At 50.8% G+C, this 16887-nt stretch overlaps 1 protein-coding gene across 1 annotated transcript; it reads left to right on the top strand.

Annotated features, from left to right (window-relative positions):
* Window positions 1-1383: 1383 nt before the first annotated feature.
* On the top strand, window positions 1384-16887 carry SLC15A3 (solute carrier family 15 member 3). Its single transcript, XM_002699238.7, has 8 exons — window positions 1384-2528; window positions 5949-6238; window positions 10035-10182; window positions 11849-11959; window positions 12777-12945; window positions 15056-15214; window positions 16039-16194; window positions 16671-16887. Exons 1-8 carry the CDS (start codon window positions 1971-1973, stop codon window positions 16823-16825), a joined length of 1746 nt encoding a protein of 581 aa, XP_002699284.1. The 5' UTR covers window positions 1384-1970; the 3' UTR covers window positions 16826-16887.

The raw sequence follows: 16887 nt of genomic DNA, 5'->3' as shown, positions 1-16887 counted from the left end.
GAACACAGAGGAATTGTAGGACAGTGAAAATACTGTGTGATGCTATAATGATGGATGCATGTCATTATATATTTGTTCAGACCCACAGAACATACAGCACCAAGAATAAGCCCTACAGTAAACTATAGACTCCAGGTGACTAAAATACTTCAATGTAGGTTCATCCTTGGTTTAATAAAAAAAAAAGTATTATTCTGGTGAGTGATCTTGATAATGGGGGAGGCTATGCATGTGTGAGTGTGAGAGTAGTGGTGTGTAAGAAATTTCTGTACCATCCTCTTGATACTCTTATAAACCTAAAACTACTCTTAAAAGACAAAATCTTTTTAAAGAGGTTCAACAAGTTCCTTGACCCAGTGGAACAGGTTCCTTCTACTCCACTGGAGGAGACAACCAGTCATTGAACGAGTATTCTGTGCCCTGAAGACATTAAAATGGGACAATGAGACAGAGAAAGGATGGTGAGAATCCAGTAGACAACTTCTTAGACAGGTAACCAGGGAAGGTCTTCCTGAAGAGGAGATACTCCAGCTGAAACCTAAATAAAGAGAAGAGACCAGTCACGCAAGGAGCTGGAGGAGAAGCAGTGTGGCAGAGGTAAGAGCAGAGACCAAGGTTCTGAGGCAGGAAGGGGCTCAGCGCCTGAGAACAGAAAGAAGGTCAGTGTGGCTGCACGTGAGTGGACGTGGGGCTATGCGATGTTGGAGCAGGGCAGCAGCCAGATGCCGTGGGACTTTTAGGTCAGGGTGAGGGCTGGCCTTTAATCCAAGGGTTCTTAGGGCTCTGAGGAGGGGAGGGCTGAGGCCTGATTTTGATTTAGTCTGAGGCCAGGCTCTCTCAATCTCAACTCACTTGTGGGCCCTCTACAGCGCAACAAGCTTCTTGAAGGTGCCCCCACTTCCTTTTCCACAATAGCTTTTGCACAATCTGAATTGCATTTGAGAGCTTCCTGTGTCTCTCAAGAGACCGGTCAGTGGTTTACCCCTAGTTCAGCTACCATAATCAGTCATTCCCAGACCTTCCTTCCTCGCCCTTCCATGGGGGCCTCAGTCTCCGCATCCACTAAGTGGGAGAGTAGGACCAACCGATACAGGCTGCCTTTCTGGTTCTGTATCTCTAGTTTTGGAAGTGACTGGAAGAGGATGCAGCGAAAGTGGGATCCGAGGGAGAAATGAAAGTGAAAGATGGGAAAACATTCCTCCAGCTTCCAGAAAAGTGGGCAGAACTGGGAAAGAGGGTGATGGGCGGGGAAGGGAGGTTTTAGAAAGCTGGGCAGGCAGGGTCCGTGTGACCCAGGCTTTCGCTTCTCCTAAACAGCCCCGGGGCACCATGTGATGCAGCCCGGGCCACAGAAGCAGCGAAAGGGGAAGCTAGGGGCTCCCCGACTTTCTCAAGAAGCGGAGAGCCGGACCGAGGCTGAGCTCGGAGGGAGAGGGGCCCGGAGGGCCGGGAGGAGGGGACAGGCTTACAGTCTTGGGACGGGAGGCGGGGGAGGAGACAGCGGGCGGTGGAGGCAGAGGCAGGCCCCGTGAGGACCCCTCTCCCCGGAGTGCAGGCCAGGTGTCGTCAGGGAAAGGAACAACGGTTAAGAAAAGGCAGCCAACCGGGGAAACAGACAGGAAAGGAGGGGGAGGGGCAGAGCAGAGGCGAGAAAAAGGGTCGGCAGTGAGGATGACTGAAGGCAGGAGGAAGAGTTAGGGGCGGCAGGAGGGGAGAAGTGAGAGTTAGGGAGCAAAGAGGTAGAATCCGGGTAGCCCCCCAGGCCCCGTGGGGGCGAGAAAGACCGGGAGAGGGGACGCGGGAGCAAAGAAGAGGAAAGGGAGAGGAAGGGGGACCCCAAGGGGGTGAGAAAGGAGGGAAGGGAGGAGAGGAGTGAGGCCGCAGGGGAGGGGCGAGGGACTCGGACGGGGGAGGGGCGGGGGTTCGGCGGGGGAGGGGGTGGGTCCGAGTCGCTCCGCAGAGGGCCCAGGATGCCCGGGCCGAGCGCCCCCCGGGCGACCTGGGAGTCGGAGGAACGCCAGCCGCTCCTGGCGCGCAGGCCGCGGAGGCCCCGTCGGTGGTGGCGGGCCGCGGCGGCCGCGGTGCTGCTGGTGGAGATGCTGGAGCGCGCCGCCTTCTTCGGCGTCGCGGGCAACCTCGTGCTTTACCTGAACAGCGCCGAACTCAACTGGGCGGGCGACCAGGCGTCCCGCGCCGCGCTTGTCTTCCTGGGCGCCTCCTACCTGCTGGCGCCCGTGGGCGGCTGGCTGGCCGACGTGTACTTGGGCCGCTACCGCGCCATCGTGCTCAGCCTGCTGCTCTACCTGGCCGCCTCTGGCCTGCTGGCCTCCACCGCCTTCCCCGACGGCCGCAGCTCCTTCTGCGGAGAGATGCCCTCCGCGCACCTGGAGCCCGCCTGCCCCTCGCCCGGATGCCAGTACACCTGGCGCGCCACCTACTGCGCGCCCACCCTCTACGCGGCGCTGCTGCTGCTCGCCCTGGCCGCCAGCTCCGTCAGGAGCAACCTCACCTCTTTTGGGGCCGACCAGGTGAGTGGCAGAGGGCCGGGGAGTATGGCGGGGAGAGGGAGGGATCTGGGAGTCAGGAGGCTACGACTGCCGGCGTGACCTTGGACAAACCACTTCCCCTCCATGGGTCCAGTTTCCTTATTTGAAAGAAGCTGGGGTGGGGGGTGGGGAGTCGGAGTTTGCTTATTCCAACAACTAAAACGACAACAATAGCGACAATCTTAGTTGGCCTTTGACGATGTGTCACTTTCCGTGTTTTAATTCATTTCATCCTCTGAACTACTTACAGGGTAGGTAGGTGGATTATGCCCATTTTACAGATGAGGACACTGAGGTTACAGGACATTAATCAACCTTTCCAAGGTCTCATAGAGAGCAGCTCAAAAGGAGGATACGGCTACCCGGACTTCTGGCCCCATCAGGAGCCCCAGCTTTGTGTGTTATAGCCATCTGGGGGCTGCAAGAGGAGCAAGCCTTTTACTGCCAGCTGTGGCAGAGGTGGAGTCAGACCTATTTGTTCACATCTTAGCTCTGCCGCTCATGAACCCTCAGCACTTGGGCCAATATCCTAACTACTGAGCCTGTTTCTGTACCCTTTTGGACAGAAGATGGCACATAGGAGAAATTCAATAGATATTTGCTAACTGAATGAGTAATCACCTGATTTATTGTTGTTCAGTTGTCAAATCGTGTCTGACTCTTTGCAACCCCATGAACTGCAGCGCGCCAGGCTTCCCTGTCCCTCACTATCTCCCGGAGTTTGCCCATATTCATCTCCATTGAATCAGTGAAGCCATCCAACCATCTCATCTTCTGTTCCCCTCTTCTCCTCCTGCCCTCAATCTTTCCCAGTATTAGTATCTTTTACAATGAGTCAGTTCTTTGCATCAAGTTGCCAAAGTATTAGAGCTTCAGCTTCATCATGAGTCCTTCCAATGAATATTCAGGATTGATTTCCTTTAGGATTGACTGGTTTGATCTCCTTGCAGTCCAAGGGACTCTCAAGAATCTTCTCCAGCGCCACAGTTCAAAAGCATCAATTCTTGGGGCCTCTGCCTCCTTTATGGTCCAACTCTCACATCTGTACATGACTGCTAGAAAAATACCTAATAGCACAGCTGTATTTTGATAGCTCTACTCAGTGGGATGTTAGACAGTAATTTTTTAAAATATGTAACATGATTTGAAAAAAATCACTTACAATGTTAATGAGCAAAAGCAATGCAGAACTGCATACAGAATATGATCACAGCCATGTGAAAAGACCAGGTGTCTACAAAAGGAAGAAACTGGGAAAAATTGTAACAGTAGTGGGAACAGGATGCTGGACTAGTTAGTTACACTTTTTTTACCTAACTGTCTGTTTTAAAATGCTCTTTAATTACATGTGTTACATTCAGAAAGGGGACATTTTAGAAAGCATCGTTGCATCCAGCTGTCATCCACAGTCCAGCATCCAACATAGTCTCCAGTGTCCTTGCCAAGGAGTGACTCACCCAGCCTGTTTGGATTCCTTTGGTGATGGGGGATTCAGTGCCCCCAGGACAGCCCTCTCCATTTCTCAGCCCCCACTGACCTTCCTTCAGACCAGGAGACTCCCAAAATTTGCCACTGGGAATCTCTCATCTTCCCTTAACTCTCCTCTTCACTGACATCCCACCCCATCCCCAGGTGCCCTTAATGTGTGCCTTGACCTCATTGACCTCCAGAGGGCCTCAGCCATCTACTGCCTCCTGTCTCTCCCACCTCTTGGTGGCAGAACTGACCTCTCAGAGGCTCGGCCACTGGGCAGCATGGACTTTGGGTGGGGCCGGGCCAGGCTGAAAGACTGCCTAGGGGTCTGGCCTGACCCCTAGGGCAGTTCAGAAACACTAAAATGATTTGAGGCAGGGATGGACATGATTAGATTTGAGTTCTTTAAAATGGCTCTGGCCACAGGTAGACAGTTGATGGGGGTCACAAGAGTGGGCACACCAGAGCAGTGAGGAGGCTGTTGCAGAATTCAGGGGGGGCAGTCAGATGGGCTTGAGGGTAGGAAGGGTTGGCATCATCTGGCAGAACAGCCATACATAGGAGCCAAGTGTTTTAACACACTTGCTGGTTTCAGAACGGGCCATCCATCATTCTCAACAAAGTGGCTGCTCATTTTGGGAGAACTCATTTATATCCTGAATGGGCTGTCTGCTCTTCCCCTTAGAGTTGCAATTGTCATATTCATTTACATCCAGTTAATAAATGGAGTGACTGCTCGTTATGGGACTTATTCGATTTTCTGCTTAAAAGTCTACAGCAAGGATTTTCAGTGAGTGGACAGGCCTTTCCCTCTTTATTGCCAAGAGGATCCCTCAAAATCTCCAAAGGGATGCAGTTTTAAATGCATCTGTGTGAACTGTAATCTTACATTTGAAAAAGGAACAAAATACCTAGTTATCTTTTTCCTAGTGCAATCACAGAAGTTAAAGCTTGATAAAATCTGCTTAGCTAATGGATATATGTATCTCTGGGTAGAAGAAGAATGATAGGTTCTGAGATTTGGGGAGTTGTTGAAGGGGTGATGGAGTACAGAATTGCTTATTTAGAGAGGTGACTTCCAGAGCTCACTGCTTTTTCAGATTTCAGATGTCTGGGCCCTGCCCCAGACCTGCTGAGTCAGAATCTGTGGACCAGGATCTAGGAGCAGGACAGCTGCCAGTACAGTTGATCCGAGCCAGCAGACCGGAAGTGGGCCTGGGGCTTGGCTGTCGCAGATTGATCCAAACCCTGGGTAAAGATTTTTCAGCCCTTCTGCCCTTGCTGGGGGGCCTGAATTTTTTTTTTTTTTTTTTAAATCAGGCCAAAGTCTGCTCTTGGGGCTGCATCTAGGATCACTTCTGCTTTCCCTGATTATGCCAACTTTGTTTGACTGGGAGGCAAGTGGGGGTGGGGGCACAATAGAAAACTCTATTTGCATCTCCAAACTGCAGAGGAAATTCTCCATTGGACTTTGGTTCTTCCAGTAATACACATGAATCATATTTAATAATGTGGAGCAGACCTGAGATCTTGACTGGCTTTTTTCTGACTATGAAGGTTATGCACACTATGGTCTGCTCAAACACAAAAGGATAAATCAGCTAGAAATGAACAAAGTGGCATCAGAGACATCTGTTGTGTGCACCACTTAGTGACAATAAAAAAGCAATGTGTGTCAAGGGCATGAAGAAACAGCTGCGCCAAAATGTCCTTATCATTAACGAGTGACTCCCAAGGGAAGGGTTTATTCATTCATTCGACAAATATTATTGAGCATCTACTTAGTGATCAGGGATTAGGAAAGTGCCAGAATGCCCACCCACTGATGGAAGAAGTGTCTCTGTAGGAGGGTCATGCAGTCACAGAGAGTATGTCATGGCAGGGTGCCACCACACCTCCTTGGCCCTCACTCTTACCCCTGCTTTACAGGTGATGGATCTTGGCCGCCATGCCAGCCGCCGCTTCTTCAACTGGTTTTACTGGAGCATCAATGTGGGTGCCATGCTGTCATTGCTGGTGGTGGCCTTTATCCAACAGAACATCAGCTTCCTGCTGGGCTACAGCATCGTCGTGGGTTGTGTGGGCCTGGCCTTCTTCATCTTCCTCTTTGCCACCCCCAGCTTCATCATCAAACCACCCACAGGCAGCCAAGTGTCCTCCATGCTCAAACTTGCTCTCCAAAACTGCTGTCCCCGACTGTGGCACCGACACTCTGCCAGGTGAGGAGGGGGCTCTGGGGGGAGGGGCCGGGTGGTCCAGTTTAAAGATACTCTGGATCAGCTCCAGTGGTAGCCCTTCATGATGATGGGCACCTCTATGCCTGAGGAGGGTGATGGAGATGGGGGGTGGTAAAGTTGACAGGGGACTAACTGTAGAAGGTATGAGGATGTTAACAGTCTTGACAGTGATGGAAGTGATGGATATAGGGATGATGGGTTATCAGTGACAATAACTTCTGGCAATAAATGCTGACCATGGCAGCAGAGGTGGTGGCTGTGGAGATGATTGTACAGTGAAGGCACTTGGGACAGAATTCTATACCACATTGATATTAAGTGTAAGAAAGACTAAGAAGTCAGCCAAACCAGTTTCTTTTCCCAAGGGAAGAAAACCATCCCCAAGAAAAAGAAATGCAACAAGGCAAAATGGTTATCTGAGGAGGTCTTGCAAATAGCTGAGAAAAGAAGAGAAGCAGAAGGCAAAGGAGAAAAGGAAAGATATACCCATCTGAATGCAGAGCTCCAAAGAAAAGCAAGGAGAGTTAAGAAAGCCTTCCTAAGTGAACAAAGCAAAGAAATAGAGGAAAACAATAGAATGGGAAAAACTAGAGATCTCTTCAAGAAAATTAGAGATACCAAGGGAACATTTCATGCAAAGATGGTCACAATAAAGGACAGAAATAGTATGGACCTAACAGAAGCAGAAGATATTAAGAAGAGGTAGCAAGAATACACTGAAGAACTATACAAAAAAGATCTTAATGACTCAAATAACTATGATGGTGTGATCACTCACCCAGAGCCAGACATCTTGGAGTGCAAAGTCAAGTGGGCCTTAGGAAGCATCAGTATGAACAAAGCTAGTGGAGGTGATGGAATTCCAGTTGAGCTATTTCAAATCCTAAAATATGATGCAGTTAAAGTGCTGCACTCAATATGTCAGCAAATTTGGAAAACTCAGCAGTGGCCACAGGACTGGAAAAGGTCAGTTTTCATTCCAGTCCCAAAGAAGGGCAATGCCAAAGAATGTTCAAACTATTGCACAATTGCATTCATTTCACATGCTAGCAAAGTAATGTTCAAAATTCTCCAAGCCAGGCTTCAACAGTACATGAACTGTGAACTTTCAGATGTTCAAGCTGGATTTAGAAGAGGCAGAAGAACCAGAGATCAAATTGCCAACATCTGTTGAATCATAGAAAAAACAAGAGAATTCCAGAAAAACATCTACTTCTGCTTCATTGACTACACTAAAGCCTTTGTGTGGATCACAACAAACTGGAAAATTCTTAGAGATGGGAATACCAGACCACCCTACCTGCCTCCTGTGAAACCTGTATGCAGGCCAAGAAGCAACCAGACATGGAACAATAGACTGGTTCAAAATTGGGAAAGGAGAATATCGAGGCTGTATATTGTCACCCTCCTTATTTAACTTATATGTAGAGTACATCATGAGAAATACCAGATTGGATGAAGCACAAGCTGGAATCAAGACTGCTGGGAGAAATATCAATAGCTTCAGATATGCAGATGACACCACGCTTATGGCAGAAAGCAAAGAGGAACTAAAGAGCCTCTTATGAAGGTGAAAGAGGAGAGTGAAAAAGCTGGCTTAAAACTCAACATTTAAAAAACTAAGATCATGGCATCCAGTTCCATCACTTCAGGTCAAATAGATGGGAAAATAATGGAAACAGTGACAGACTTTATTTTCTTGGGCTCCAAAATCACTACAGGTGGTGAGTGCAGTCATGAAATTAAAAGATGCTTGCTCCTTGGAAGAAAAGCTATGACAAACCCAGACAGCATAGTAAAAAGCAGAGACAGTACTTTGCCAACAAAGATCCGTATAGTCAAAGCTATGGTTTATCCAGTAGTCATGTACAGATGTGAGAGTTGGACCACAAAGAAGGATGAGCACTGAAGAATTGATGCTTTTGAACTGTGGTGGTGGAGAAGACTCTTGAGAGTCCCTTGGACTGCAAGAAGATCAAACCAGTCAATCCTAAAGGAAATCAACCCTGAACGTTCATTGGAAGGACTGATGCTGAAGGCAGGAGGAGAAGGGGATGACAGAGGACAAAATGGTTGGATGGCATCACCAGCTACACAATGGACATGAGTCAGCAAACTCCGGGAGATGGTGAAGGACAGGGAAACCTGGGATGCTGCAGTCCATGGGGTTGCGAAGAGTCAGACACGACTGAGTAAGCAACAAGAAGGGAGGAAAGTTCTGAATAACCTCGCATATGCACAATGGCTGCCTTTTGCCCCTCTCTTCCCTGAGTTTATTGACTACTTATGCTAAGCAAACCTGTCTCTAGACCGTGGACCCAGTTATAGCTCCTATCCATGGAATCTAGACAGAAAAGGTATACAGCATGCTTTCTCCCAACCTGGTACATTGCTGTAAGGTTTTGTTTGAATGATCCATTGCTGCCTAACGAACCACCCCAGAACTTAGTGTCTTAAGCAACCACCTTTTTTGCCTCTCAAAATCCTGTGGTTCACTGGGCTCACCTGGGTAGTTCTGCTTCTTGTGTTGTCATGGGGGCTGCAGTCACATGGGGACTTGTAAGGGTTAGAACATCCAAGACAGCTCACATTCCTGGTTGGCAGTTGACGTTGATGTTGACAGTCAGCAAGCGCACCTTGGTTCCCCTTTGTGTGGCCTCACCCCCGGGCAGCAAGGTGTTTGGGCTAGGAAAGAAAGGAAGCATGCCAAAAGAAAATGTCCCAAAGGGCAGGAAGCGGAAGCTCCGTGTCCCTTGAAGGCCTTTTGGAGTTTCAGCGTCCCAGAGCGTCACTTCTTCCTCAGTCTGTTGGTTAGCACAGTCACAGGCTTGCTCAGATTCAAGGGCAGGGCAGATAAACTCCGTCTCTCAGCCAAGAAGCGGCATCACAAACTGGGAGGGGAGAAGCTTACGATGGCCATCACACCGCACTGGTATGGGCCCTTTGGGCATCTCAAAGGATGAGCCAAGGCTCTTAGGTAAAAAGGGATTAGAAACTTCTCAAGACAAAGGGCAAAGGCTAAAAGTTGATCTTTCCTGCTTCCTAATAATGTCCCCTCCACCCCTACCTCTCCATTCCTTGGTCTGTAGAGAGAGGGCTCTCATGTTGCCTGTTAAGGAGGATGGGCTTGGAGACCACACCTGGGGAACTGGATTGTCTCAAATTGTAATGCCTCTTTCCCTGAGTCAGGCATGAACGGGGGCTTCCCTGATTCCCAGGCAAATCAACGCTATGAGTGGAAAAATCCCCCAGGACTCTGCCTGCCACAGCCTCTGGTCTTACTTCCCCCAGGACCCAAGAGGCTGACACTCTAGGATGGAATGAGCCTTGATCACCACCTCTGCTTCAGGGTTGATAGTGATCATATTGACAGTGGCAATGCCAACACCAAAAAAAAAAAAAAATTAATGGTGATAGGAATGCGAATTCCATGGAGAAGATTGCTTTGGTGACTGTGGTCACCGTATTAATGATGGTGCTGCTGCTGCTGCTAAGTCGCTTCAGTCGTATCCAACTCTGTGTGACCCCAGAGACGGCAGCCCACCAGGCTCCCCCGTCCCTGGGATGCTGATAGGGGTGCAAATGTTGATAATGTCGGTGAAAGTGATGCTGATGGTGGAGTGGAGGAGAGGAGGGCAGTGATTTCCTAGATGATGGTTGTGATAACTGGTGATAGGGGAATGGGATTAAAGTAGGGGATGATGGTGGAGGTGGGAAGGTAGCCATGGTGGTGGTGACAGTAGCTGCCATTTAATCTGCTGCCTCTTTGGCCCCTTAGAGACCCTTCCAGTGCCCAGCTGCTGCCTGACCAGAGGTTTCCCCAGCCTGGCCCTTCCCCGCAAGAGGACATCGCCAACTTCCAGGTGCTGGTGAAGATCTTGCCCGTCATGGTGACTTTGGTGCCATATTGGATGGTATACTTCCAGGTCAGCACCTCTGCCCTTTCACTCTAGAGGAAGTGGCTCCCTAAGCCCCTTAGTAGTCTCATCTCTCACCATAGATGCTCTGGACACATGGAATGAGGGTAGTGTGGTTCAGTCGCTAAGTCATGTCCAACTCTTAGAACTCTATGGGCTGTGTAACCTACCAGGCTTCTCTGTCCGTGGAATTTTCCAGACAAGAATACTGGAGTGGGTTGCCATTTCCTTCTTCAGGGGATCTTCCCAACCCAGGGATCGAACCCCCGTCTCCTGCATTGCAGGAGGATTCTTTACCATCTGAGCTACCAGCCCCTCCCCCCATCTCCCCTGTGGAATGGGGAAAGGGCTTACAAAGTGAACTGCAGGGAGAGGGCCTCACAAAGTGAACTGCTGCCTGTAGCAGCCAGGTGGGCCTTGATGCAAAGCTGTCCCAATAATTACATTCCCTGAGTGCACAAGGAGCTCTGGAGACGGGTCTGAGGCCCAGTGACTGAATAAATCACCCCATCCCTCCCAGCCTCAGTTTCTTATGTTAGACTAGAGGTCAGACAGCTCTGAAGCATTCTGATTCTCCGACTTGGCAATGAAAGCCCAGAGAAGGTGGGTCAGTTACCTGAGACCCTACAGCAAGTCTGAGACAAGCTCAGCACCTCAAGTGCTTTGCAACAGAAGTTCCCAGCCCTGGCTCTGCCTCAGAATCCACTGCAGAGTTTTTTAAAAATATACAGATTCCCAGGTCTCACCCCCAGATTTGTGAAAGAGAATTGCTAGGGGAGTCTGTAGTGTAATAAACTTCTCAGATGATGCTAATTCTCAGCGAGGTTTGAGAACCACTGCTTTCTCCCGCCCCGCAAAGTGTGTGGGTATGTGGAGGGTGGGCAACGAACTCCAGTCTCTAAGCCCCAGGCCCCACATCTGCTTTCTAGGAGTCTTGTTTCGAGATGCAGAAGATGGGGGTCGTTCGGGGTCAGCCTGCTACTTGGGGACAGCACAGAGGCAGAAACTGTCTGTGATGGGACGTTGTGTGTCCATGGTGATCCCCAGTCACACCAGTTGTTAGAACACTGACATCCTTCCATAACCAGTCAGCAAATAGCTGCTGCCTTGGTCAACCCAAGGGCCCTCTGCTGCCCCCGGCCCTTCTGTGGGATTCTATCAGATCCCCCTCCCTCACAGAGCAACTAACAGGGTAACACCTGGGATGGCAGGGCCCCCTGGAGTCTGCTCCTGCCGCTGTGTCCAGGGACACTCTGGTGGATCAGTGGCTATGCATCCCCAGTTGTGTCAACATGTGTGACTCAGCTTGGCTTCAGTGTCAGATAAGAGCTCCCCATGTGGCCAGCCATGTCATTATCTTACCCATGTCAACAAACATTTATCCACGAGTACTCTATGCTGGCCCTGGAGACATGAACATGAGCCAGACCAGCTGGGACCCCGGCTCTGGAGCAAAGCTAGGCACGTAGCCCTCAGGCCTGGGAACAGAGTGACGGAAGCTCCCCAGGAGCGAGGAGGGTGGTATAGTCTCTTCTCCCTGAGACTAGGAAAGGGGACAGCTGCCTGGCCACCCTGTACTGCTGCAGAGGAGTGCCTGACTTGGAGCTAGGAGCATCCTGGGGTGGAGGTGAGGTGGCCAGCTCTGTTCCAGCCTCACCTCTAGCTCTCTTGACAGATGCAGTCCACTTACGTCCTGCAAGGTCTTCACCTCCAAATCCCGAACATCTTCCCCAACTGCCCTACCAACAGATCCGAGGCTCTGAGAGCCCAGGGCAGTGTCTACAAGGTGAGAGACACATGTGCGTTCAGCCCCGATCTCGGGCCAGGCTGGGGGATTCCTCTGAGAAAAGGAAGACTGAAGCGGCCTCCACACTCCCGTCCCCCAGTGGCAGAGCATCCTTGGAATACAGAAAATGCACCTGGAGGTCCAGGCATCCTGCCCCTAAGCTCAGCTGTAGCTTGTACAAGACTTCAGGCCGGCTTCACTCCACTGCTGCTCTGAAGTGGCCCTCACTGCCCAGTTTGCACCAGACCCTCAGATCAGACACACTCGGGGCATCCTCATCTCTTCCTCACTTGCTCCCTCTCTGGAACCCCCAGATACTCAGATCTCTGCCTTGCACCAGAACTTTCCAAACCAGTTCCTTGCCATCTCAGAGACTCTTAAAATCAAAGACTCTTCATAATAATGAGAGCTATATGGCAGATAAATGACATACTAGGTGCGTAAAAAGTTTGTTCAAGTTTTTCTGTTAACACCTTATGGAAGAACTCCAATGGACTTTTTGGCTAACTGAATATTTGCTACTAAACCTCATGCCTTGCCCATGGCAGACATCACTAATCAATCTCGACATTCTATCATGCTGAGCCCATGAATGTTCCAGGCAGCCACAGCCAACTGATAGAAGTTAAAGGAAGCTGTTTGCCATCCCTGATCTAATCCATTCCCTAGTTGCACAGCCGAGGAGTGTGCATTCAGGGGAGGGGAACAAACTGACTCCGGGTCACGCAGGGACAGTCTGGATGGAGTCCAGGTCTGCCGACCCCAGTCCGAGCTCCTTCTGCTCTGCTCACCTGCCCCTCTTGGTTTCTTCTTGCAGATCCCAGAAGCCTGGCTGCTCCTGGCCAATGTCGTGGTGTTGCTGATCCTGGTGCCTGTAAAGGACCACCTGCTTGACCCTTTACTGCTGCGCTGCAAGCTGCTTCCCTCGGCTCTGCAGAAGATGGCCCTGGGGATGTTCTTTGGTTTCACTTCGGTCATTGTGGCAGGTGCAGTGTAGGGCCTGGGGGAGTGGGATGGCCTTTGTCTGGGGCTGGAGGGAGGCTGGTTCCCCCAGGGGCTGATGCTGGAGCTGTGGGTCTGGGCCAAGTACACCCTCCACCTGTGGGTGCCAGTCTTGGTTTCTGGAAGATGTGAACTGAAAGAGACCCTCCTCCTTGAGTCCAGCCTCCTCTCATTTTTGACAGATGAGGAAGCTCAGGTCAAGAGAGGAAAAAAGATTTTCCCCAGTGGGATGTAAGCCCCCTGAAGGCAGGGAATTTTTTTTTTCTTTTTTTATTCACTGCTATGAATAATGAGGGGTTCTCTGGTGGCTCAGATGGTAAAGAATCTGCCTGCAATGTGGGAGACCCACGTTTGATCCCTGGGTCAGGAAGATCCCCTGGAGAAGGGCATGGCAACCCACTCCAGTATTCTTGCCCAGAGAATCCCATGGACAGAGGAGCCTGGCAGGTTACAGTCCATGGGGTCGCAAAGACTTGGACATACTTTGTTGAGCGACTGAACAACAACATGAATAATGAACATAGGTACTCAATAAGTGTGTAGAATGTGTTTTCCAAAGACACACAGCTGTTCAGTGGTTGGGGGACTTTTTTCAAAAAGTATTTACTATTTATTCTCTTCTTTCTTCCATTTCAAAAGGATTTGAAGCTGCAAAGCTGCTTACAAGAAAGGGCTCTGATAAAAGAAGCTTTGCATGCTACTGTACTGACCTCAACCCTTTCACTTTGTGACATAATGATCCTGAAGTTTCTTAGTGTCTCTGAACTTCATCTTTAAAAAGGAGAGAGTAATTCATTCAGACACTATGCAGGGCCTGGGCTCTGCCCTCATGGAATGTGGTCTAACAGGAGTGTTGTGAGGATTAAACAAGATGAAGTCAGTAAATCACTCAGCACCATGCCTGGATCATAAGTAGGAGCCAGAGGAATTAAAGCTCAGTAAACAGTATTGTGTTTGTTTACTGGAGGATGAAAGGATGAAAACCAAACTAGATTGTTTTTCAACTAGGTACTTTGGTAAATTTTGTCCTATATCACCCTCACAAGAATCCTGGGATTTTTATTCCTGTGTGCGTGCTCAGTCGCTCAGTCATATCCAACTCTGCGACCCCATGGACTGTAGCCCACCAGGCTCCTCTGTCTATGGGATTCTCTAGACAAGAATACTGGAGTGGGTAGCCAATACCTTCTCCAGGGGATCTTCCCAACCCAGGGATCTAACCAGTTTCCTGCATTGCAGGTGGATTTATTGCCACTGAGCCTCCTGCATGAAAGTACTGGGTCTCAGAGAGGTTAAGTGATTGGCCCAAGGTCACACAGCTAACCAGTGGCAGGGCCATGACTGGAACCCAAGTCACTTAATTACATAAATGGTTTTCATTCCATGAGAGCACAGCTGTCTCCTAAGCAATGAAGGGAGAGAAAATAAACTTGAAAGCCAGGTTAGAAATGCTGCTGTAATACTTGATGCTGCAGCAGAGGAGTCAGGTGATAGCATGGGAAACGGGCCAGCTTTGAAACCAGACACACTGAGGCACAAGCACAGCCCCAACTACTTATCAGCTTTGTGACTTGGGGCTGATTGCTTAAAGTTCTCTTTCTCATTTACAAGAATGCATACTAGGTGTCTCACCCATAACAGGCTCTCAATTAATAAGAGCTGTTACTGTTATTGAGTGCAAAATCGAGTTCTGAGCTTCCTAGCAGCTAAGGCAAAAAGGGAATAGTTGGAGGGCCAGTATTAATTTCCTTACCTGATGCCTGGTCAATCACTAGCTACTTAGGGAATACACGCTACCTGCCAAGCTCTGTCATGGGCAAAGCTGCCTAAAGGCTTCTCAGGTGGTGCTAATGGTAAAGAACCTGCCTGCCAATGCAGGAGACATAAGAGACATGGGTTCCATCCCTGGGTTGGGAAGATTCCCTGAGGAAGGGCATGGCAACCCACTCCAGTATTCTTGCCTGGAGAATCCCACAGACAGAGGAACCTGGTGGGCTGCAGTCTATGGGGTCGCAAAGAGTTGGACATGACTGAAGAGACTTAGCACAAGCTGCCTACAGTGGATCTGACTGTATTCCTTCTCTCTGCCACCAGGAGTCCTGGAGATGAAGCGTTTAGAATACATCAATCACAACCAGACTGTGTCCCAGCAGATTGGGCAGGACACATACTACGCAGCACCACTGTCCATCTGGTGGCAGACCCCTCAGTACCTGCTCATCGGGATCAGTGAGATTTTTGCCAGCATCGCAGGTACCCTGGACCCCCCCACCCCCACCCCCACCCTGCTCTTGCACAGGTGATGGGCTCTGCCTGGTGGTGCCTTGAAGTAAGAGGTTTCACGGGCTTAGCCTCTGGAGCTTGTCTTCGTGGAGGCAGGCAGGACCTTCTGAGCAGGGCTGCGGTCACCCAGTGGGGACTTGTCAGCACTAATCCCAGTGGGGATTAGAGGTGAATAAGATATTCCCATACCCAACTTCCCTGCAGTCCCCCTGGTGCCATGTTCCCCACCCTCTGTGTCTTTGCACTTGCTGTCCCCTCTACCTCCCTATTTCACAGATTGGATGTGAACTCCCATTTCCCCTTCAGTCTAAGACTTCCCCTCCCTGTCTAACTGCCGTGTTCTCCACGAGTCCGTCTCCAAGGCCCCTGGGCAGACGGGGGTCCTCTCTGCCCTCCCTTTGTTCATGTGGCCCAGGGCAGAGGGAACAGGGGCGGGGACAGACTTTGGGAAGAGACTTCTGAGGTTGAATCAAAATGATGTGGTGATGATGTGAAAGCTGGGCAGAGAGGGTTGGGGAGAGAGAGGGTGAAGGCCGGGCTGGCTCAGCGGTGCCATCACTGAAGTGGGAGACCCAGGAGGAAGGGGCAGAGGGGAGACAGCAGTGTGGGAGCAGCCAGGAGGACATGTCCAGACAGGGAAGATGAGCCGGGCAGAGGCAAGGGGCCATCCGGGGGAGGCCAGGAGGGAGGCTCGGTGAGGGTGGGGTGGGGGCTGTGGCCCAGGAGGCTGGGGCCTGAGCCTGTTCTCTGCTCCTCCCCCAGCCCCTTGGGTAACCCTTCCTCCCTCTCTGCAGGCCTGGAGTTTGCATACTCAGAGGCCCCACGCTCCATGCAGGGCGCCTTGATGGGCATCTTCTTCTGCCTGTCCGGGGTGGGCTCGCTACTGGGCTCCAGCCTGGTGGCACTACTGTCACTGCCAGGGGGCTGGCTGTACTGCCCGGAGGATACTGGTGAGTCTGGGGGGCTCCCCGGGAATGGGACACGGTTGGAAGGAGGCTTAGAAAGGGGGTGTCAACTGCGAAGTGCTTTGACCCCAGGCAGAAGGTAATGGCACGTTAGACTCAGGAGAACGAGGTTAGAGCCCAAACCTAGCCCACCGCCCACAGCATGGCCTCCCCTCCATGGGCCTCCATGACCCTAACTATCCAAAAGGAGTCTGAACTCAGCAGACCTCCAAGGCGGCTTCCTGCTTCTGGAACCCTGCCAGTCTAGTTAAGGGTCACCTTTCTTGGTCTGTTTTAAGCCCCTGAAAGAAGAGCCAGCTAACAGGACATTGTAGACGCCACAGGAAACACCCAGGGCAGCCCAGTGCTAGAGGATCATCTGCCCAGTGTGTTCAGATCCCACCCATTGCCCACTGTGACTTCAGCTGCCAGCCTCAGGAGAGCCCCACCCTGACCCAAACGCCAACCCCTCCTTTCTCCAGGGAACATCAACAAATGCCGAATGGACCTCTACTTCTTCCTGCTGGCCGGCATTCAGGCTGCAGCAGCCCTGCTGTTCATCATTATCGCTGATCGCTATGAGAGGGCAGCCAAGGGCCCAGCCCCCCAAAGCTGTCCCAGGAGGGACAGTGGCTGAACAGGGCCCCCATGCCCCACCCGCGCCTCTCTTCCCCCAACACAGACAGCAGCAGTCCCCGG

Source organism: Bos taurus, chromosome 29 (assembly GCF_002263795.3).
Source record: "Bos taurus isolate L1 Dominette 01449 registration number 42190680 breed Hereford chromosome 29, ARS-UCD2.0, whole genome shotgun sequence".
In the NCBI taxonomy this organism is placed as follows: domain Eukaryota; kingdom Metazoa; phylum Chordata; class Mammalia; order Artiodactyla; family Bovidae; genus Bos; species Bos taurus.
Note: the sequence above shows the minus strand (reverse complement) of the source record. Positions and strands in the feature narration are given on the sequence as shown.